General features: G+C 45.4%; 1 protein-coding gene across 3 annotated transcripts in view; it reads left to right on the plus strand.

Moving 5' to 3' along the window:
- The first annotated feature begins 15,646 nt into the window (after nucleotides 1-15,646).
- The window catches only part of LOC134518266 (sphingosine-1-phosphate transporter SPNS2-like), a 139,561-nt gene continuing 131,625 nt past the window's right edge, over nucleotides 15,647-23,582 (plus strand). For all 3 annotated transcript variants that reach the window (XM_063340799.1, XM_063340800.1, XM_063340801.1), the window contains exon 1: nucleotides 15,647-16,063. In XM_063340799.1, coding sequence (XP_063196869.1) covers nucleotides 15,763-16,063 — 301 coding nt within the window. In that variant the 5' untranslated portion in view covers nucleotides 15,647-15,762. The remainder of the gene's footprint in view (nucleotides 16,064-23,582) is intronic.

The raw sequence follows: 23,582 nt of genomic DNA on the forward strand, positions 1-23,582 counted from the left end.
GCAGAATTGGGTGCCAGACATTTAACAACAGCCGGCACGCTACAGGTTGACAACCAGGCAGTATTTATAATGATAAAATACAGCTGATTGGTTAATAATGATTCATTCATCACGCCTAACTATACATATGCATCTAAGGTCATGTTTAAAACATCTAGGGAGGTTACCTGATTAGCATTATTCACAAAGAGGTGTGTATTTTAGCATTATAATTACCCAGGGTTAGTTTGGGATACACTCTTGGTTTGACTTTGGTCCAGAAGTTAGATTTTTTGCTATCTTATGTCTAAGTCAGCAACTGCAAAAGAACACATAAGACACGTCGTATCATTTTGCATCCTATTCAAGGTTAGGTACATCCCTTGATGCCTCAGTCGTCTCCCAAAGGAAACTTCTTGATAAACTTTTAATTTGTTCTTTTGACGTCAGTCTCTCCTGGGCTGCTGAGGAAGGGAAGGACTCTGGCGGTTGTAGCACCAGTGGTGAGGACGCTTGTCTGTGCCGAGTGAAGCGACTGCTGCTCGCAGGAATATTAGGCGTGTGTGAATGATTGCACCCACAGCTTCAGCGTTAGCGCTGCTCCTTCTCCATCTGCTGCAAGGCAGATCTAGGAAATCTGCCAGGAAAATAGAGGAGTAAATAATGTTTCTGTTGCACCTGCCATCAGAGACTTGCAAAGTGTTTTGCAAGCTCTGCTGAAGTCCTGCTGCCACCAGGAAAAGGGAGCAGGTTCTTGTGCTTTCTGGTAATGTGCATACTGGGAGGTGTGAGGAGAAGGCTTCGCCCTGGGCAGCGTGGACCTGGTGGGGTCTGGCTCGACTTCCAGGCTTGCAGTATGAGCTGCCTTACGGGAGGGGCATAGGAAATTAGATGGCTGCCTCAACACGGCAATTTCAAGAAACTGGAGGTGCTACCAGATTGCTCCGTGAGCTAAAAACCCCACAATGCCAGAAATGTTTGTGCTCCTGGGCGTGTTACCTTGTGCAGCTCTAACCTATAGATGCTTGTACGGGGCTTGGAGGGGACGATTCTAGTTGACTGGGAACAAGTGAGAATTCTGTGGGTTTGTCTGTGCAAAGGCTTGCACCATTTGGCTAGTCTCATTTTTTACCATGTTTCCACCACGGAGGTACTACTTTCCTATCTGTTCAGGGAGACTTGACTTTTACTCGGTGACTATTGAATTGAGGAGGAAAGTGGCCTCTCCAGGGCCAGCGATGGAGTCTCTCAGAATTGCATTTATGTATCTGATATAATTTTTCATGATGCTGTGCCAAAACCACACCTCTCCGGTGAGCCGGTTAGATGGAGCAGGGCATTCTTGTGGCCTGGAGTCAGCTCGGGTTCTGCCTCCTATAAAACTAGTTTTTCTCACCCTCTCAGTGATAACTGACAAAACCAAATCAGCTCCAACCTGTGTGATCCAAACAAGCTGTAAATCGACTCTGCCATGTTTGTATGGGAGGAGGATGTTCCCGAGTGGTAGGAAGGAAGGCCGCCTTTTAAGAAGTCAGTTGCTTAATTATGTTGGTTTTATGGCACACTTCTGCGTGGGCTGGGTGCGGGGGGAGGGCAAGGCTATTCCCATGGTGCTCAGATGTGAGAAAGCTCATTGGATTTCACCACCCATTCCTCAGGGAGTTCAGTCCGCCAAAAATCAGGAAAAAACCCAAAGGCTAAAAATATTTATATGGAAAAGAAAACCCGCAGCACATTCATGTGGTATCAAGGGCCAGCTTCTTTGTGGTGATAAAAGTGCTGTGGCTTGTGTATTGTGAAGGACTTCGCAGTTCATCAAGGCGTGGTTTTCTTCAGAGAGAAAGATCTGGCAGCTTTTTTCCACGCAAATATTTCCAAGGCCTTGGTTTTGCTTCTATAAGCAAAAGCTGAAGATTCAAGGGTCTCACTGAGCCTATTTTTCATAACGGTAGAGAATATTTTGCGGATGGGATCAACAGTGATAATAAAATAAGCTTTCACAGCTATTATCTTCTAGCTGTTGTCTGGCTGTGGCGCAGTTTAACGCTTGTGCAAACAGAACTAATGCCAGGCTCCGTGCTATTTGTTTTTTCTAGCATAAAAGGTTGACTTTATGGAGCAATTGCAAACTTCTCAATCTTCCTTGCAACCCGGAAACTGTGTAAATTAATTCTCTGAAATCCACCTGCAATATCCAGAAAGTCCCAAGTGTGACAACTGCTCCCCTCTCTGTCTTGGGCTAATGACAAGCCAGGCTGTAAGGAACCAGAAAGGGACCGCAGGGATAAAAGGTTCTGCCAGGCTGGTGCTAGGCGGCTTCTCTTTTATAAGAATCATATCTGCATAAAATCTTTGTAGTGTTATTAGAGAGAGACGTATTACCGGGAAGTAGCATATGAAGACAAACCTCCCAGATAATAGACTGGAGAGCAAATGCTATTAAATGTAAGGTCAGATAGTCCTGGATATAATATCTACTAGATTTTTTTCATCAAAATGTGCCTGAATCAACAGGAGGTGATATGACTTCAAATATGATTCTTGCAAGTGTTAAGGAAATGATGAAGAAGTTGCTGTAAACATTCTCCTAGCTTCGGTGATCATAAATTGATTCTATTTAAATTAAATGAAAGAATAAACAGAAGAAGGTTTGTCATTCAGATTTTCTGTTTCAAAGGGAAAACTGATTAGGGAAACCAACCTACTTGAATATGGAAAAGGTCTGGAATTTCTTTGTCAGCTGTTGTACAAATATTACCAGGATTTCTCCAGAGTACAGAACTCTCCACTCCGGCATACTAAAAGGACAGGAATATAGCAGCAGAAAGGGTTTGGACAAACCTGTCCTTTGAGAATAGGGCCATGTAGGTGGAGAAGGGGACAGCAGCAGTCCAGGCAGCGCTGAAATGGGCTGAGGGTAGTGGGTAAGGACGTTCCTAACGATAAGTGTGATCTTACTCGATATTTGTATTGGTTTACATTTATGGCAAATTTTAAAACATAATGGAATTGAAATGGATAAAATTCAGCAATACAAAATGCATGATTGTGAACCTACAGATCAACAAGGATTTCTGCTCTGCACAATGTCTAGGCGCAATCAGCTGAGGGAGAGAAGAGCTGTAAGGGCCAGCCAAAGGATGGGTCTGACCTGCCAGGTGGGGAAAATGCAATTGCAGTTCTAGTCATCAGGAAAGGATCAGGGGTATTAATGCGCTGTACAAAGCAGGAATGGAAGATCCCTAGAGTTACTCCCCTAGCTGGAATTTTGCATCACGTTCTTAGCTCTGAAACAAGTGCAGGAAAAGATTCTCCGTTTCTCAGTCATCCTAGGGACCCATTTTGTGAGAGAGGGAAAGAGTCTGCCCTGCGAGGGGCAAGATTCCATCTATAAGTACACCACAGGAATGAACAACAGGAAGAGAAACAGATTTAAACCAAAGGATAGCTTTAGTCAAAGAGCAAGAGGGTATGAATAGCCCAGGAATGAACTCTAGTCTGGAAACGAGATAAAAATTTACAATCCTCAGAATGGGGTTTTAAAAGATTGTCCAAATTGGAGCTGTGGGGAGAAGCAGCTTATTTCAGAAAATGGGGGTCTGGAAGGCCTCTCCAGCCCCATGTTTTATAGAGAGGATAATGCAGATACAACTGAACTAGTTGATATTAAAAGCACCGGGTGGCATTGGGAGATAATAATTTTTTCTAATGTGGCTGGAAACGGAACTATTTTTTTAGGGGCAGCGTTAAGGTGGAGTCTGGTTATCCCCATGAGCATTTACCAAATGCCACTCACCTCTGGGTTTTGTGATAACTGTGTGGCTTTCTGGCCAATACGCACTTTGCCACAATGCTTTCAGATCTGCCTGTGAATCGGTGTTGAACGTACGTATTCTGAAAGAGCATGTGCCAGCCTCTCCCTTTACGTTCTCTTCCCCGCAGAGTAGAAAACCTGTTTCCTGATTCTACAACCAGGCTCTAATTCAATTAAAGGAACTGCCGATGGCAGTTTGTGCAGCTTATGAATGGCAGGAAAACGTGAGTTACAGTTGCATTCAGCCATATCCTCTGCTGCAAGACACGGACCTCACTTGCAAAGGTTTTATTTTTAATGTTCTTTACAGTGATACTGGTGAACATGTGGAATTCATAAAATAAGGCATAGGATACATCTGTGTGAGTATTGGTGTTTGAGTCATTTAGGAAATGATGCAGGTTGGAGAATTTACAATATTCTTCCTGCTGGAGTGGGTTTTCCCAATATGCAGCCCAGCCTGCTTTACGGTGAAGAAGTCTGCCAATGAACGCTCAGTGCTCGGACCAGTTCAGCAAGAACTGATCTATTGGAGGCTTCACTACCTTAGCTGCGTCTGGGATCCGGGGCTTTGAAGGACAGTGGGAGCCTACGCTGTAGGTGTCCAGGCAGAGGTAGCCCTGAGCAGCAGGAGAGAGAGAGCTCCCAGTGCTACGCTCGTAGACGTGGTATTACCTGTTCCTTTTGCCTTGGCTTGGGCGGTTATTCAACTGGATGTAAGAAGAGCTGCACGCTGGTCTTGCGGCAGGTTGCATTTCAGGATGAAGTTGGAGAAGATCCGCTCCAGCAGCTCAAATGAGCAGTAGTTATGCTGATGTATCTATCTTAGAAGAATTACCTGCTTAAAAAGAGCTACTTGGAAGCAGTAGTCTCAAGAAGTTTGTTGTATTCTTGAGAATTAAGCACTTAAGCAGTGCCCTCTAGCTTTGCTCTGACTTTGTAATTCTCTGTTATTTAGCAAAGCTTATAAAACTCGCCCTCTTGCCATGTATCAATTGTGGTTCATTATGTCTTGCAGCAACGAGCACAGAAATAGACAAGTGATAAGAACAGCTCTCATTTAGGCTCTTCAGTAGCACCTATTGCCACCGTAGTTAAAACCTCTTTTTCCCCCCTTTGCAGTTACCCTGAAAGAAAAAAGCATTTGAACAAACAGAAAAGCTTGCCCTAAGTTTTATTCTTATTTATATATATGTATGTACGTGTGTGCACATAAATACATACGTGTATATGCATAAGTGCACATACATTTGAGTTTGACTGTATTTAAAAACAGATTATCAGAGCAGATGGGACCTTTTCTGGCTATTTAATCTGGCAGCCTGTATGTTAAAGCTAGAGACTTCTGTAAATTATTTCCTGTTTTAACTACACAGGTTAAAAAACAGAACAAAACCAAAACCAACCAAACAACAAAAAAAACACCAAAAAAAACCCCAACAAAACCCACCAACAACAAAATCCCTAAACAACAACAAAAACCCAAACAAAAAGCCAAACCACCAACCAACTAATTTTGACTCGAATAGTTTTTGGTAAAGTAAAACTGCTACAATTGCTGATTAATTGGTCCAGCTAATTATCCTCCTTATTAATAAACAAGCATCTTGTTTGTTGTTTGTATCTATGCAGCTTCACACTGTAGCTGATAAGGGCTTTATTACAGTTTTGTCACGTGGCTGAGACTATAAGGGTTGAATTAGTTGTCCTATGCACAAAACCCTGTGCAAATCGGCCCTTGGCCCGTAACAGTTTTGTTATAGAACACCATTCCCAGCCCCTTCATCTTTCTTGCAGCTGTTTCCTGAGTGCTCTTCTGTTTATCAACAGCCTTCTTGAGAGGTGATCAACAAAACTGTACTTGCTGTGTCAGAAGTAGCTGTGACACCACAACGGGAAGGTGACATCACCTGGTTCCTACTCCAGGTTCCTGCGGCGTTTGTAGCCCTTTTCCCTGCATTGGGAACTCGCCTTTCGTTGACTTTTCACTGTCAGCCTGGTCGCCTTTCCAAAGTGATTGCTTTCCAGAGTAAAATCCTTTTGACCAGTAAGACCTATGGTCTGTGTTTCTAGACGTTGAACCATATTATTCCAACTTGCCAAGCAATCCGTATGGTTCCAGCAGGAAGCTCTGCTGTCCTTGTTTACTAAATGCTAGAACATTGGAGCATAGTTGTTGATTGCTTTCTTCCTTGTCACTAACAAAACAATGTACTAAAACAGAGCTGAGGCTCCAGAGGGATTCCTTCAGAAATATGCTTAGTAATATATCTCCACTTGTATTTTGTGACTTGTTGTACAGCCAGGTTTAAGTAATTTAATGTGTCATGGTAAGTCTGACCTGTTGCGGATCCCTAATCAGCACGTCACATGACACCGAGTGCAGTGTTGTGCAAAAGTCCGTTACAGCGATATTGCTACCTTTCAGCAGGCAAGCAAACTTTTGGTCCCATTAAAATAAAAATCAATTTCATCCCGGAAGTTCTACCTTTTAATAAATTCTCGTTCATTGGTACTAATTACATAATCCCCCAATTTATTAATAAAGTCCCATGTCATCCCTTAGATTATTTTGCTCAGGACTGATGCCAGGGTGGCAGGCCTATATTTATGTTTATAAAATATTGGCATAATATGAGCATCCTTCCAGGCTCCTGGAAGTTCTTGCTGTGAACAGTTATCAGCATGTCTCGTGTCAGCAGACCAGAGCACCCTCATCCTGCTCTTTTAATGATCTCTGAAGTTCTGACTTTAAAGTGTCAGAGCCCTAGTCTGCGGCTGAGCCTGTTGTTGACAGCCCTACTCCTTTATCTAATGACGAGGTGGTATCCTGTCAACACTACTCGTGTTAAAACAGGCTTGAAAAGGAAAATATTGCTTACAGAATATCACGTTCTTTTGCTCCATAATCAGTTTGTTTTATTTCTAGATTCTAATTTATCAAAATTTGTCCTTTTTATGGTAATAGTATGTATTTTATAGCCTCTTCCTCAGTAAATGAGTGGCTTCACAGATCATTATCATTCTCTAACTTTTCTTTTGAGTAATTGGACTCAGGATTGTTTTGGCTTTGTGCAACAAGCCCTGTTAAAACACCAAGTGCTATACGCTGGTCAGGTAATTACTCACTGCCTATATTCTGTTTGCATGCAAGAAAGAAGATCCAAGTGTAAACTTGCCTACATGAATCACACCTAACACTTAATTAAGTGATCAGTTCCCTTTCGTGTTGAAAATGCAGCCTAATTTAAAACTTCTCTGATTAGGACACAAAATTGCTTGAACTAAGAAATAATAGTTGATGATAATTTACAGAGTTGTAGTTAACTTTTTAACTGGCAGCACGTGTCTCACTGAATTTTTCTCTCCCTTAGCTCTCCATCCCATAAAAGATACGCTTGAGTCCAAACCCACCCACCCCCTAGTCCATGCTACTTTATCTAGGCACTGGATTGAGAACCTCCTCCTTCCTCTTCCCTTTTAAGACGTGAATGATCTCAGAATAACTTGGATGTTCTTCTTCGAATTGTTCTTAAATTCCCTGATCTTGACTACATTGAAACGGTGATCCCTTCAGAGACTCTCACGAGTACCTGTAACTACCATTTCCTTGGGTAGAAACCTTTGGAGTAGTGCTTTGGCTTGGAAGAATGACTTTGTCTTTTTTTTTTTTCTTTTTTTATTTTAATGCTCATTGTATATCACAGCAAATTCTATACCAAGAGCTCTTTTGCCAATGTCCTTGGTCTCTTCACGAGCTGGGCAGGGTAATTCACTAGTGAAGCAACCCCGGCACGTTCTGTTTTGTTTGATCAAGTGGATCAGTGTGGACTTCGGAGCTTGAGCCTGCTGAACCACTAAGAATAACAGCTGGTTCCTTCCACCCTGCGTACCTAGCTGTCACATCCTCTCCCATGTTGCTGTACAGGATCATTCAGTCCAAGGATGTAATTGCTGCTAGTCCAGAAGAGCGCATCCCCAATATCCCATTATAAACCAAATGGCTTCACCGTAAATGCTGAAAAGGCACGAAAATTACTGAGTATGAAATAAAATAAACCCCTCTTCCAAAAGCAGAGATTGGCCCCTCAGGTGCTGAGGCTATAGCTGTTTTTTTAACTGCAAATGCTTCAGACCACATAGAATAGTATAAATTCAAGTGACCCTGATGATGCATTAACATAAATCACATGAGGTTAGGAGACTGGGATTGTAATTTTGGGGACAATGTCTGGGACAGTGGATGCGCAGCCTTAATTACAGCCGCTAGTATTAAGCTGGAATTTTCAAAGTTGCTCGAGGAAATTTGCTCTTGAAATGAGTTAAGTCAGCTTGACTGAAAAACCATGCAGTTAGGGCTGTTCAGCTCCGGCCTGTTCCACTTTGGGTGACCTCATCTTTCAACTGTCCTCGTGTGGGCAAAACCAAACAGTGGGACCGTTTCTCTTAATGTTGTTTTTGTAAGGATCCCCTTCTCATGGCTTGAGCCCTTTTGTATGATGCCAGGAAGCTGTGTATAAATTGGTAACTGCTGGGTCTGTCCTTATTGTTTTGGGATTCCTCTGCTCCCACAGGGACCTGGCAGTCCCTTCCTGAAATGCTGGGGTACTGCAAGAATGCTATTTCTGTAACTCTCCATTCCGCACGGGATTCTTAAAGGCTAGTTAATCAGACCTCAAGTATTTAGCTGTTCTGAGAAGTGGGAGGCAAACGGCAAATGTGCATGTTATCATCTGCAGAATCTGACTCCTCTAGTGGGAGGAGGCAGTAGTTCAGGCTCAACGTTCTCCATTCAAACATGGGACAAAACTTGCCAAAAATGTGACATACCAGTAATTGTAGTCCCCGCTGGGACCTGAGTTGAGACCACAAACTCCGTTTATTTGGAGCATTGAGACTTCTCTGAGCATAATGAAGGTCAGTACTTTTGGGGAGGGATCACTACGTTCAACAGTCCTGAACATCGAAGGCCACTCACTGAGAAATGGTGAAGGACAGTGGTGGTGTTTGCCTGCTGTACCAGCTGCCTCCGGACACGGGGACTCTGAGCGGTCTGCTAGGCCTGGAGATTTTTGATTTGAGGTTTCCCTGTGTTTTTCCTTGTTGGGTGTGGAGAGGAGGGTAGGGTGTTTTGGGCTTGTTTGGAGGGATTTTGTTTGTTTTGTTCTTTAGTTTTGGTTGGCATGAGATGTTATATGCCAGGCAGGCTGGAACGCTATACAAATGTTGTAACTGAAAAATTCACACACAAATATTCAGGCACTTATGTAGGATTGTAGGGGAGGGTGAGAGCAGCTGCTCGTATTGTTGCAAAAGCTAAATGTTTTTATGGAAATACAGCTTCTTCTGCATCCAATTTATCGTTTCAAGCACTACAGCGTGAGGGTCAGAAAGGAACTGGGCCTTGGGATGCCAGCTTCTGTTCATGGATTGCTCCTTTGATTCACTGCCTCTGCCTCCATCGTGGTTCTGTTGAATTCTAGGAATTAAAACACCACTACATTTTCGACATTGAGATTAACCCTAATTTGCCTTCTGAGAGATTTTAAAATTTCTGTGCATCTTGGGGCACTGTTCAGATCTTCTCTGCTTAATGAAATTGTTCTGAAGGTAGACACAGTCTGGCCGTGTTGCTCTGAGCATGCGGTCCCCTCCACAAACAGGTTTCAGCACACCAGTGCTCAAAGCTCTCCTTGGTGAGACATGTCATGTGGGAGCGTGGAGGGAACAGGATGACAACCAGGGGGTTATTCACATCACTGAGCGTTGAACACACATCTGAAATAGCTAAATTAAGAGGCTGGTCTCTCTGGGTAGTTTATGGAGCCTGTTTGAGAGAGTGACTGCTGGAAAACATGGAGGTATATAAGAGAGCTGGGGGGGTTCAGCCTGGAGAAGAGAAGGCTCCGGGGAGACCTTCCAGTCCCTAAAGGGGCTCCAGGAAAGCTGGGGAGGGACTCTGGAGCAGGGAGGGGAGCCATGGGACGAGGGGGAAGGGTTTTACACTGACAGAGGGGAAATTGAGGTGAGATCTGAGGAAGAAATTCTTTTCTGTGAGGGTGGTGAGCCCCTGGCCCAGGGTGCCCAGAGAAGCTGTGGCTGCCCCATCCCTGGAGGGGTTCAAGGCCAGGTTGGACGGGGCTTGGAGCAACCTGGGCTGGTGGGAGGTGTCCCTGCCCAGGGCAGGGGGTGCCACTGGGTGGCCTTTGAAGTCCCTTCCAACTCTAACCATTCTATAACTCTATATGCTAATGTGTATCCACCTTCTCTGGTTCGGAAGGCCTGCTTGACACTCAGCAGGTCTGCCTGGTACAGCACCTCGCACGAGAAACCTCTAAGCTGGATGACCTTATAAATGCTGCTAACTATCAATAGTTAGTAACAGGTTAATTCAGCTAAGAACTTTCTGAAGTAAAAAAGAAGCCAGGAGATACAGTGGGCATAATGGGGAATGTAGGTGTGTAATTGCAGAGTTGTTATTCTTGTTCTTGCAGAGCTGCAATCTCTTTGAAGCCCAAGAACGGGTAGGGCTAGAAAGAGTTCTGCTGTTGTCCTGCGATTTGCCCTTGCAGCCTTGATGACCACCTGACGATACAGCCTTTCATAAAATTTGGTCAGGTTAAGGCTTCTATCTGGATAACCTAAAATCTGGGGTTTGTGATCCTGTAGTTTGGTGTTCTGTGTAGCTTTATTTTGCTGAAGTGAGAGACTCTGTGTGTGTGTCCCTGTGTTTGAGTCCTGATTTTGAACCAGCTTAAGCAAATATGGGAAAATGACAGAAGTTGTTTAGAGTCATAATTATTTGCAGTCTAACATGTTAGAGTCTTGTAGGCAGTTACTGCTCCTGGTGATAGCGGTGGCTAAACTGGTGTACACTTTGGCAAAACATTAATTCAGGGAGACTCCAGTCCTTTGACAGTTACGTATTAGAGATTATTGTAACTTTGAAGTACAAAAAGTGATTTTTCCAAGATTTTTATTAGCTGAAGAGGGAATCTGGATTCTAAGTAAGCTAGGCTAGAGATGGAAAGGCATTTTCTTTTAATTTTCATTATTTCCAAAACAGCAACGTGATCTCCTCTTGACGGTCCAGTGCCGCAGGCTGTAGTAACTGCTTAGATTAGGTAACGCCCAAACTGCTTGTCAACGGGGCTCAGGTCTGGGTTTTGCCTTCCACAGGTGGTCTAACCCACCATTCCCCTCTGCAAACAGCCCCCTCCTCTCTTTCCCTCGCAGCAACAAGGGAGAAGGAGGTGAGAGAGAAGACAGTTGCTGGCCCCTAGCACCAGAGGATCAGCCATGACCCCTTGGGGGAGAAGGTGGCAGGCTGGTCACCAACTTCCTGTAGGCCAGGTTAGCCCCTGGGCCAGCTACTGGACTATGTCACCATAATTAATATTGGTGCACCGGCAAACATGGGTTTCTTTCCTCAAAGATAAATTATAGCTGTTGTCAAACAGAAGTGCTTTTGCTCATACCGGCCACCTCTAGAACCCTGGAGATGGGGAAAATCAATAAGCGCAGACAAGGATAAAATAAAATAAACATTTTCAAGTTTTTGAGATACTAACAAAGAATGAAAGGAAGATAATAATCCCTGAAGGGATAAACTCTGGATAAGCTGCGTTGACTGCACTGGGAGAGAGGAGGGCTACTAACAAGTGAATTTGTTCTTTTCCGGGTTGAACACTCAGCAAGACATCTGCAAGTGCCTTTCGGCAGAGCGTGGTGTTAAGGACTCGTGCATGGTTTCATTTGGTCTCATCCAGACAGCACATCTGTGCTTGAGGCCGCTGGGACAAGACAGAGATGGGGTATGGGCTGAGGTGCTTTTAGAGACATGCCCAAGGCTACGTTACTTCTCTGTGGAAAGGCTGCTGATTCTCTTATCCCTAATATCTATTAGCTGGAACCTACAGAAACTGGCCAGAGCTCATTCTGGAGCAGGGATGACGTGCATAATCAGGAAGAAGCAGAAGGATGACCTAGCTAAGATCAGACTTGCTTTTAGTTGTATCTACATGCCTCTTGGTAGTGTTCCCAGTCTGAGGGAGCTTCCTAGCTTTTAGACAGAACACAGTATCACCAGTTTCTAGAGGCTGTCCATCTTTATCACTAGGACTATGGGAATGCTACAGTTTTGCAATCACTATTTCAAGGTTAGGTTGGTGTAATGTGCTTCCCTAGGGGCTATGCTCAGATCAATCTAGTGACTGAAGAGGGCGCAAAAAATGTTGTGTGTTTGGTACGCACAGTAAGGACTCATATCTTCAGGGCTGGGACTTTAACCCATCTAGCCTGACCTCCATCATATCACAGCTAGTTCTCTCTGCGTGCAGTGCAATAGCTCATGGTTGAGTTCAGTAATGCACTTTCTAGAAAGGGAATCAACCTGGATCCAGGGACATAAAGGGATAAAGAATACACCCCTTCTTTAGCATTTTGTTCCAGAGGTTAATCGCTCTGTAACAAATGTGAACCAGATGATTCATTAGGATTTTTCTAACTCCAGCTCTCAGCCATTGTTCTGGTTCTTGCTATGCCTTTTCCCGCTTGATTAGAGCTCTGGGAACTGGCATTTTTCTCCCTGTGATAGAACTTGCACACTGTCATCAAACTGCCTCTCAACAACCTGTAACAGCAAACCCCAGCAATGTCTCTAAGCTAGAATCTACTCTGTTCCTCTTAAGAGGTAGTAACCAGTGATTTTAGCAGTTCACTCACATGACTCATCCTGCCAGTAAAGCCAATTCCATCACATTTTTTCCAGTTCCCTCTGCTTTTCCTTTGCCTAAATCTCATGACATGGATGCACCGGCATCTGCTCTGCTTGTCTGTGAGTTTCCGTGTACAGTTGAAGGTGTTAGGGTTGGCTGTAGGACCCTGCGTGTCCATGTACCTACCTGCCTAACCAATGCCTCTTTGTGCTGTATCTGTAGATGTCTCTCAGCCGGGACTCCTCTCCCTGTCAGGAATGAAAAGGATGCTCTTGTAAGCCCCTTCACCTTGGTCCTGCATTGCTCCGTGCTCAATGGCCATCAGAAGCCCGCCCAAACTATGGAGCGTGTATGTTGACCTGTAATAGTAAGTTGGTATTTGGGATGGTTTCTCTTTTCTTGGGGATTTGGGGAAGCCACTCCCCAGCGTTTTTAGGCAGTTATTTTAATGTGCTGAGAGCCACCTTGGCTTCAGTGTCAGCTGTGCTTGTGTGCTTGGTATTAGTTACAAATGAAAAGAAAGAAATTAAATTAAACTTCTGTTTCTTAAGAAAACTCTGCTTTCTTAGTTACTTCCAGGGGAACCATTTGATCCATAAGACTAAGGTCTTTAATTTTTGCATTACCTTTTAATCTTGTTAACATCTTCTGAACACTGTTTTCTGTATGTAAAGCCCAGGGGTAGCCCAAGCAGTGAAAAAAGAGTGTAACAGACTTTGGAGTAGACCATACACATTTGAGGGCTCCTGGATGCTTTGGCTGGCCTCGGCGGAACACCTTGAGCCTCTAGTTCAGCTGTGTTTAGTGCCTAATATGTCGAACTTAATGCACAAGAAGTTTTGCTTCCACTGCTGGCCAAGCTGTGTGGTCTTTGTGAAGCTAGTTCACTCTTCCCCCCACCCCCGTTCTACCCTGTTTTCCTCCTTTCAGGCTATAGAATATTCTGGGTAAGCAGTCACTTGACCATATTAGTGTACACCAGTGGTTCTGGAAATTCTGAAATTAGTAGGAATGTGAGGAAGCAGTTTTGTTAGTATAACCTCTACCATGTCAGTTGCATCTGAACTGCAGATGCTGCGATGGAGTAAAAAATGATTCCCTAGATTTGGACAAATCAAACAGAACGTTATCCTATGGTAATCCAGCTATGTTGTTTCTGTTACTGAAACTAGCTCTGGAACACCTGTGCAGACCTATTCTCAACATAATCATGTCACTTGCCACTATTTGGGAGTGTCATCGGAAATGGTGCTTGCTCCTTTCCTCAGCGGCGCGTTGCTCAAACGGCACCGAATCGCACGCTGACTCACCAAAAAGTGCCCTTTTCACCGGCAGCATCCCGGGGGCTCCTTTTGCAGTATCTCACCCGATTACCGGCATAGTCCTGCCCTGGTGTCATCGGCGTGAGCTCTGTGGAAAGGGTGTGACAAAGGCAGGTATGCTGAGCGCACACACGCCACATTGTTCTGTGAGTAACTCTGGTTTCCCCGGAGGTAGGTGACGGGGGTTTTGTTTAAATGCATATCCTGGAGACAAAGGCTTTAATCATGATACAGTTTCGTAGGCGAGATCAACAAACTGAGAGAAATCTGAAATCGTAACCTACTGTTCTTGGACAAGTGCATGTTAGCTCTCTAGCGCTCATCTTATTTCTCTGGTTTTAGTCAGCTTTTGTAGTTTTACTACAGGTACGACAGGCTGGAGCCACTCTGGTCGTGAACACTTTTATCTCTTTGAAGACTTCTCCTTTTGAAATTTCTTTTGGCCGTTCTTAGCTCAAAGGTGGAACTTTATAGCGCGGGATGAAACTTTTTTCAGTGGGGGGAATTTTGGAGCAATTTTACTTCCTTTGAAGGTGCATGTTGTTCCTGAAGGAAAATCGTCTGCGGCCAAGCAGGAAGGTGCAAGGTTGGCGTGTGTTCCAGCCTGCCCTCGCCCTGCCCCACCACATCTCCCTCCCCTGGCAGCAGTCGCATGGTGACTGCGGAAGGTTCTGGGGGTTGAAAGTAGGCAAGGAGACTTTTTTTTGGTATAGATTAGTTCTTAAAACCAGATCTGAGGGTGGGCCTGTGTGGCCCACATGGAGTTTACTGTTGGATACAACCCAGCACTGGTATGTCTCATGTCCTATGTTTTTCTGTGGTAATTTTTTTGTCAGCCAGCTACACCATTCTGCCAATCAAGGTGTTCTGCAGCACTGCAGAATAATGAACCGAGTCACACCAACGCCCTGCAGTGTTATAGGCCGGGGGCAGAGCAGCTGGGGAGCTCCCTGGTGGAAAAGGACCCGGGGGTGTTGGTCGACAGCCGGCTGAACATGAGCCAGCAGTGTGCCCAGGTGGCCAAGGCGGCCAACAGCATCCTGTCCTGTGTCAGGAACAGTGTGGCCAGCAGGACCGGGGCAGTGATGGTCCCCCGTACTGGGCACTGGTGAGGCCCCACCTCGAGGGCTGTGTCCAGTTTTGGGCCCCTCACAATAAGAAAGACACTGCGGGGCTGGAGCCTGTCCAGAGAAGGGCAACGGAGCTGGTGAGGGGCCTGGAGCACAAGTCTGGTGAGGAGCGGCTGAGGGCGCTGGGGGTGTTCAGCCTGGAGGAGGCTGAGGGGAGACCTTCTCGCTCTCCACAGCTCCCTGAAAGGAGGGGGCAGCCAGGGGGGTCGGTCTCTTCCCCCGGGGAACAGGCCATGCACAAGGGGAAACGGCCTCAAGTTGTGCCAGGGGAGGTTTAGGATGGATATTAGCAGAAATTTCTTCACAGAAAGGGTTATTAAGCCTTGGAACAGGGTGCGCAAGGCAGTGGTGGAGTCGCCATCCCTGGAGGTATTTAACAGACGGGTAGACATGGTGCTGAGGGACATGTTTTAGTGGCGGTCTGGGCAGTGTTTGTTAGGCTAAGGGCTGGACTCGTTGACCTTAAAGGTCCCTTCCGACCGGGACGGTTGCGCGGCTCTATGACAGCGCCAGCCGAGCACTCCCCGACGCCGCAGGGGGCAGCCCCGGCCCTGAGGCGCGGCCCGCGGCGGGCTGAGGAGACGCGGGGCGGAGCGCGAGCGGCTGCGCGCGGCCGGTGGGGCGGGGCAGGCGGGGGGTGCCGGGGGCGGAGCCGGCGGCGGGCCCCGCCCCGCCCGGGCAGCTGTCAGAGGCGGCGGCGGCGGCCGGTCCCGCAGGCGGGCGGGGGGCGGCGGCGGGATGCGGCGCTGAGCGCGCACCGGCGGCCACTCCGCGCCGGCTCCTGCGCCCCGCGGTCGCCCATGATGTGCCTGGAAAGTGACGGCTCCACCGGCAGCAGCCCGGGCTGCGGCGGGCGGCTGCGAGCCGGCGACGAGGAAGAGGAGGAGGACGGCGGCGGCGAACGGGGCTGCTGCGGGCGAAGCGGCGAGGGCGAGGTGCAGACCCTCTCCGGCAGGATGAACCCGCCGGCCGCCGGCAAGCACCCCGACCGCCCGGCCGCCCGCCACAAGGCGCCGAGCCTCGGCCGGGCCCGGGTGGCGGCCGCCGGTATCCTCAGCGTGGGCAACGTGCTCAACTACCTGGACCGGTACACGGTGGCAGGTGAGCGCGGCCCCCGTCTCCCTCCCCACGGCGGCGGGGACAGCCTCAGCCCGGGTCGGGGGCGGCGGGGCTCCGGTTGGCCGTGCCTCGGCCGGAGTAAGTCTCGGGGGATGCGGTGTGGCGGCTGCGGCCGGAGCCCGGACCCTCCGGTATTGTTGTCTAGTTTGGATTTTGTGGGAAATAGCAGGAGGTGGCCTTTGTTCGGCTGGGCTCGGTGGCGAGGAGGTGTTTTGAGGCGGGGGGGGGGGTCGGAAAGGAGCGATGCCGGGCAAAGGCGGGGGTTACTTAGTGTGGGCTGATGGGAGAAGCGTTATTGATCTTAATTAATAGTACAAAGGCTGCGGGTGACAGGTGCGGCGCTGCCGGAAAAACACTCTCTGCTGGAAACGGGGGGAATAAAAGTGGTCGCGTTCCTCCGGGTGACAGCAGCGCCGAAGCGTGTCACCTCCGCCTTGTGCCCCGGCCCCCAGCCTGCCAGGCCGGGCTGTCCTTCAGCCGCTGCCGAGGAGGGTCCCCGCTCTGCGGGGACAGCAGGGCCGCCCGGCAGCGGGCTGGGCGCGTGATGCGCAGCGAGGCAGCTGCAGTAAAACCCCCCTGTTTGCTGGAGGTAAACACTTAAAAATCACGCACTGCCCGACGGATGGGTCTCGGGTGTGCCCCGGTGACCGCCACCACTGTGTGCTCGGCTCCGAAACAAGCGTGCGTCGGGATGTTTACTGTACAGTCCCTAGAGGGGACTCCTCATTTATTCTTGTCAGGCAATAACAGCAGGGAAGAAAATGATTACTGAACTTTTTCTAATTAGAAATGAAGTAGGCTTGTTGGTATTCAACTGTCTCATGTAATTAAAACATAATGCATATTCTGTGTTTGGCAATACTGATAATTTTATCTTCAGAGTTTATAAAGGGGTTTGTGCATGTATAAATTTTGCTCTATGCATATACGCGTTTTAATCACTAGGACTCAATGTGGTGTTAAACAAATCAGGTATTTGTTTATACTACATTAAAATAATGTATGTTTGTAGGGCAGTAGTAAAGTGCAAGGGACTTAAATCTAGTCACTGTTGTCAGAATAAGCTGTCCAGGTTGGCTTTGTTTTGTCTGCAGTGGGGAGACGGGGAGGATTAGAAGGAAAACTTAACTGACACTGTTGGGGCTTTATTATTATTATTTTCAGACAGAGCTTGCTCCTTCAGGAAGTGAAAAGGCCAGTCTTGGGAAGTATTGAGTACTCGGCTGGTAGTCAGTATGGTACAGGAGGAAGCTTGAAAATAGAAGGTTGATCTGTTATTACTGAAGGAAATTGTAGTTTTCTCCCTCACCCTCAAATAGGAATCTGTCTAGTAAAGAGATTTGCCACAACGCACCATTTTCCTTTAATGCATGGGAAGTTTCTTTTTCAGGAAGCTATCCCCTGCCTCATGCACACTCAGTCTATTTTTATTTTATTTTTTAATAAAGCGTTATCTTATTTACCTATTTGGTCTAGTACTTCCAGCAAGACCTTTATCATCTGATTTTTCTGCCTGCATGGGATGCTCTGGCAAAGGCAGGCAGAAGCATTTTCATTTCTGGGAAGGCTGGAAAGTGCCTGACCAGAGGTTAAAAATGCCTGCCTGCTGTGATGCAGTGTTGCCAGTCCCAATGCTACGATTGCCAGTATTTCTAGGAGAAGCTCTGGTTTTGCAGTGCCCAGTAACTGCCTTGTGGAACTCATCTGTTAGCTTTCAGCTTGATACCAAAGGTTTGAGACCTCAGACATCAGACTTTCCTCTGAGGACAGAATCAAATGTTGCATGATCTTTTTGTCGTCTGTCGATTGGTATTTATTTTTCAAACTAATGCTTCATAAAGCTAATCCAAAATAAGGAATAATTTAAATCCAGTATAATAGAAGAGTTGTGGCAATAAAAATGGTGTGTTTTGAGCTCAAAACTGACTCTATAATAAAGCCTTCTTTAAGAGCAATCTTTGCTTTTATATATTGAGCCTTAGTGCATACCACATGCTTATGTGACGTGCACTTGCATATGAATCAAGCTAGCACTTTGAATATTCAGCTCATGTCTCAAGACAGGTAATAATTAGTGAATACAGCTCTTCAGACCTTCAAAGTACATTTCAAATATGAATTGTTGCAGCAACGTAATGAGGGAGTTTAGCACTAGCCACGTTATGGCAGGGGAAGTAGCATCAGAAGTTATGATTTACCTAAGGCCAGTGAACTGTTGTGAGAACTGGAATTAATTTTTGGTTCCAGCTCTATTTGAAACAAGTGTTAGAAGAGCAGCAGTCCCGATGGAAACTGGTTCCTGAGGATTTGTGTCTCTAGGGTGATCCCTCCTGTGGGTTCTTTGACGTCAAATAAGGGTTGACCTTTGTCATTAACCTTTCTCTTCTTGTCTTATAAGAGTCGTTCCTCTACCCAACCTTTCCTTTTTTGTTTTAAATGAAAGTGTTTGGGAGCTTTGGTACTTCTTCCTCCTGTCAAATTTAGTCAAAAGCAGGTCAGTAGGCTCAAACGCAATTAGTAGGCAGCTAAGAGACGGATACAAGCAAACAGAAAATCCAGTTTTATGGGCACGATACTACAAGTACATCTTCTATCTTACTTGAAAACTTGGTTGCAACCATTTTGGTCTTCCTGGTCACAAATGCAAGTGTATATTTAGTGTGCGTATATAATAAGTATATGCAAGTATATATTTAGTCACTAAAAAAAAAGACTGTATATGGAGTTCTTTGTTGCAAATGTAATTCCGTGGGTATCTTCCAGTATTTTCTAACATAACCACACAGAAGCTAGGTAATCTGTATCCACTCAACACAAGGAGATCTTAGGAAATAGAAGGAACCAGGCTGAGCTCTCCTATAGCACATCTTGCTCCTAAAAGTAAAAATAATTTTTGCATTGCTAAAAAGTAAATCGCAAATGTGGTATTCCTTGGTGTTTACACTCTGGATACAAAGACATTGTGTCTAACGAGTTGTTCTTGGGTAATCTTTTTTTCAGGTGCAGCAGACAAGGAAGTAGCTGCCTGTTTCCCTCATTTGGGGTTAATGCCTTCCCAGTATGGACTAAATGAGTTTAGGATGAGACGTGCCTTTTGGTATCTGGGATGTTCCGTGACAGAACTTGAGTGCAGTTTCTGAGATACAGGACATCTACAGCTTCACACCTGACACTAAATTGCGGCTCTTTTGGGAGTACACGATGGAACTGGGCCTCCACTGAGGACTGGCCTGCTTCTTGTGGTTTAAGAATAGGTTTTTTCCAATGCTTTAAAAATAAAAAGCCTGCGCGGTAGTAGTGGATCTTTCAATAGCATCCTTCTATTTATGCAGAGTTGGAAATTTCCAGTGTGTATGGGGAATGTTAAAATATAATGATATTTGGGAGAAGCTGTCCCAGACAAGAAGTGGGAGCGCCTCTGCTGTGGCTCTTCTAAAGAAAAGATTGAAAACTCTGTGCTGAACATCACTGACTTGAAGGGAGGTGATCCTCTGCAATTTTCTTAATAGGTCTTTGATCATACTGAAAACAGTTGTCTGTGGGAAAAGCATTCTTTCGAGAGCCGTGATATTTGTCTGCTATTAGGAAAGCAAAGAGTAGGGAAACGGGAAAACTAGCAGTAACGAAACCGTTGTAGATTACCTGTGAAACTGCAGCAGTTCAGCCATCTAGTGATGCTGGGACATACCTTCTTCCTTAATGAAGTTTTGGGAAAAGTCATCTTACCTTCAGAAGCTTGGAATGTGGTTTCACAATTATGCCATGGATGACCTTTTACTGTGCCTTGCTGTTGACGATGAAAATAGTCTTGCTTCATTAGGGTGTCACCTCCACCTTCTAATTCAGATGCTACTTCCTGGCATTTCTGTAGTGCCTTTAATTTAAAGGTAATGATTTAATTAAGCTGAAGAACTACCCAGCAAAGTAAATGAGCCTTGCTATCCCACTACAGAAGGGGAAGCAGAGTTGTAGAGTGTCGGCGATTTGCCTGTGGTAACGTAGTTAGTGGCAGAGTCTTGGCTGGTATTAGTTCATCCTTGAGGTTCTCTTGTCCCTGTGACACAGTACACCATAGGCTTTGGTCTGCTGTTTTTGTCCTGTAAATGTCTGTAACTTGCTAATAACCATATTTGTGTTAATTAGCCTCTCATTACAACACATAGTTGCAAATCAAATACCATTCTTTGAAGATACATACATGCAAATGATCACTGAAAGTTGAAAGTCAAGTTTAAAGCTATGTAGTACAAGCTACAACTGAAGGGTTAGCAAAGGTTCAACACTCTCAAGTGCAAAGACATTCAAGAGGTTATAAGCCAAAACTGATTCTTTTTACTTGTGAGCTCGCATTTGTGATGTTTATATGTTACCTCACTGTGCGTTTCATACCGAATGATCCTCGCGCAGGCTGAGATCTCAGGTATGTAATGGGATAAAGAGAGCCCTTATCCTCATTGCAACAAGACTGTGCTCAGTGCTTATAGTTTCAGGGAGGAAACCATTAAGTGGCAGTGCAAGCTCTTTGTTTTTTGTCTCTTGTTGAGCTGATCTTAACCTAGGACTCAGCTGTGGAAGGAGTGCAATGTTGGAAAATATTAGAAAAGAATATTGACAGAACCTACTTGAGCCAGCGGTGCCACTAGCTCCCGCGTGTGAGAATTTGCAAAAGGATAACAATGCTGTGCTTGGACAATAGGTGCCTGTTACTGGCCCCAAACTCAAGCAGCGCTGCACTGTGAGCGCAAGCTGGAAGGGCTGAACCTCACGTGCTTCAAAAGCAGGCGGTAGAAAGCACTCTGCAGTGCAGTGACAAGGACTGTGTAGTAACATCTAGTTCTCCAACGTCGTGTTTTCCCTGTGTGATGGGCTTTATTGCATAGTCAGCGGCTTCCTGTTTGCCGGTTCTTACCCGAGTTGGCAGGATTCGTTGCAGAGTATTTTACATTTCAAGTGAAGTCTTATTATGTTTAATCATAGTATTTTTCTTCCTTGTGATGTAGGTTTGCCAGATAGTTACTATCTTTGTTATTATGTGCAGATTTTCCTGTTTGACTCCGAGATCCTCTTTCATGCATGTTGATTAATTTTATCCCCAAAGCATCCAACTCATCACAGTCCGTGAATGTGGCCTTTATTACATGGAGTTAAGGTACTCATAAATATTGAGTGTGTTCTTAAGAATAATGTGATGATCGTACTAGTCCCTTGATCTCCGAGACTGTCAATATGAGAAGCTGTGTGGAAAAGCTTCTCTGGTCAAAAGTGTGGGAATTCTGTAATCGTTCCTTCAGGACTTTTCAAATACCATGCCAAGCTGTAATAGGGTTACATTCCATCAGTCATCTTCTTTTTAGTTGTTCTTATTTGTTTTACATTTATTCTTTGTTGCTTCTGGTAGACTCTACATCAGAAGCAAATGAGCTGGTAGCATGGTGGGCTATTAAGTTCAATAGATGTTGTTAAAAGCTGGTGACTTTTCCCGAAATATGAAATCCCATAGCCCTTGCTTGGGCTTTCAGGTGCTGAGTGACTTGTGATTGAAAGGTGTCATAATGTGTCACCTGAATCAAATAGGGTTTGTAAAGGTCTTGAGGTTCCTTTTACTGTTAATAAAGGCTCATGGTACCCATTCAGGAGATTCAGCGGGAAAGCATAACTTTATTTTACAGATGGAAATTAGGAAATTCAGAGATCAGAACTCCTGCTGAGTTGCCTCTTTGCATCATCATTGATTTATGTCTGTCATAGACCAGGACATTGTTGTGCAGCTTCTACTGAATCAGGTGGTGAACCCAAGGTACTTATAATCCATATATTTCAAGAAATTACAGAGCTGTAGGCCATGGATGGGAAAGTCTGAAGGAGACAAGAGCCAGTATTGGTTAGTATAAGGGGGCCTAGGAGATTAGCAGATATGACTTATTTGGTAGGCAGCGTAGCCAAAGAGTGAGGAGGGGTTTGAGGGAAGTCAATGGTGGCTTTCAGCAAGTGTTTACAGACAGCATCTACCAAACACGATGAGCATCACAGGAGAAGGCGTGAAGATGTCTGTTTTAAATGGGTGATGGAGGATGATGCCTTTCTGCCGGTTGAGAGAGTTTTCTGGAAATTGGCGCTATGGATGTAGGGTGATGAGTGTTCTAGAAAAAAATAATGTATGTTCAAAATGAGTTCTACAAAGGACCTGTGAAGTGCCTAAGGGGCCGTGTAAGTTAGTGGGAGTTGAGCAAAATGGGTGTGGGCTCAAAGCCCAGAGAGGTACAAGTGAGGTGAGCAACTCCTGGTAGTTTCTAGAGAAGTTTGGGTACAGAACTTGACAGGCACCTCTCTTGAAAATTGTGGTTTTGGTGAACTGGTCTGAAATTCTTGGTCTGAAAGTTAAGAAGCAAATATGAGACAGGTACAGGCAAAAAATACCAACCAACCAAAAAAACCCTAAACCCAAACAACAACAAAACCCCACAACAACCCCCAAAACCCAAACCCTTATTTCTAAGCTTCTTAACTACTAGAACTTCCCTGTGAGTTTGGTACTATTAAAATAGTTCACCACGCTATTCATAGCCTGGGCAAGTACTTTACTTAGAACTGGCACGCACAGTAGGCATCTCATACACATTTTTTCTTTTTTTGACAGACCTGTTTTCATTGTTATTTTGTGGGTGTTTCTGTCTGATGTAACCCAGCTATTTCTGTAGGGTTGCAGGGAAAGGAAGTGAAAGGGAGGGAATGCTTATTTCCGTGCTTCTGGTTTTACAACAGTATAAATATCAGGAAAGTGAGGATGTAGGGCGATCCTGGATGACTGAAGAGATGTAGAATCCTTCGCTTTTGAGGTCATTCCTTTGGACCTGTTGCCAGTCAGGAGTGGCTGAAGGTTTCTTTTGGAAGGCTCTTGAATGAGCTGCTCAGGACCCTCTGAACAGTGGTCTCTTTCCCCATGATGCTGTTTCATGAAAGCCTCCACACAAGGCGTGGTTGGGAACCACTGTGTTATCTCAAAATATGACATGACAGAGTAAGCGTTGAGTTCTTCTGTCAGGCTGATCCTTCTAGACAGCAACGAAGCATGACGTGAGAGAGATGTAGCTGCTCCCACCTATTCTGTACTTCTGTTTTTGAGGGAATAAATATCAATCATCCCTTCTTCAGAACTGTTGATCTTCTACCACAACTGAAATCATAGAGCAATTTTAGTTGAAGAGAAAGGAGTGAAATACAGAAGAAAAACTCGGCCTTGTGCCTTGCCAGACCTAAATTCAGACTTTGGCAATATGAACATACCAGGGTTATGTTGTTGGTGAACAGTATCATCTCCTGCAGGCTTTTTTAAAATCTTTTAATACCTTTCCTATACTTCTGCTGGTGGCCAGCAACTGCAGTGGCTGAACAGAACAGCAGAGGGAAAAAATCAGGGCTTATACGTAGAATAGCTGCAGTTGGAGCTTGGCTGGTGGAATGAGAGAACCACACGCTGGAATGAAAATCCTTTCAGCCTTGG

Source organism: Chroicocephalus ridibundus, chromosome 7 (genome assembly GCF_963924245.1).
Source record: "Chroicocephalus ridibundus chromosome 7, bChrRid1.1, whole genome shotgun sequence".
Lineage (NCBI taxonomy): Eukaryota > Metazoa > Chordata > Aves > Charadriiformes > Laridae > Chroicocephalus > Chroicocephalus ridibundus.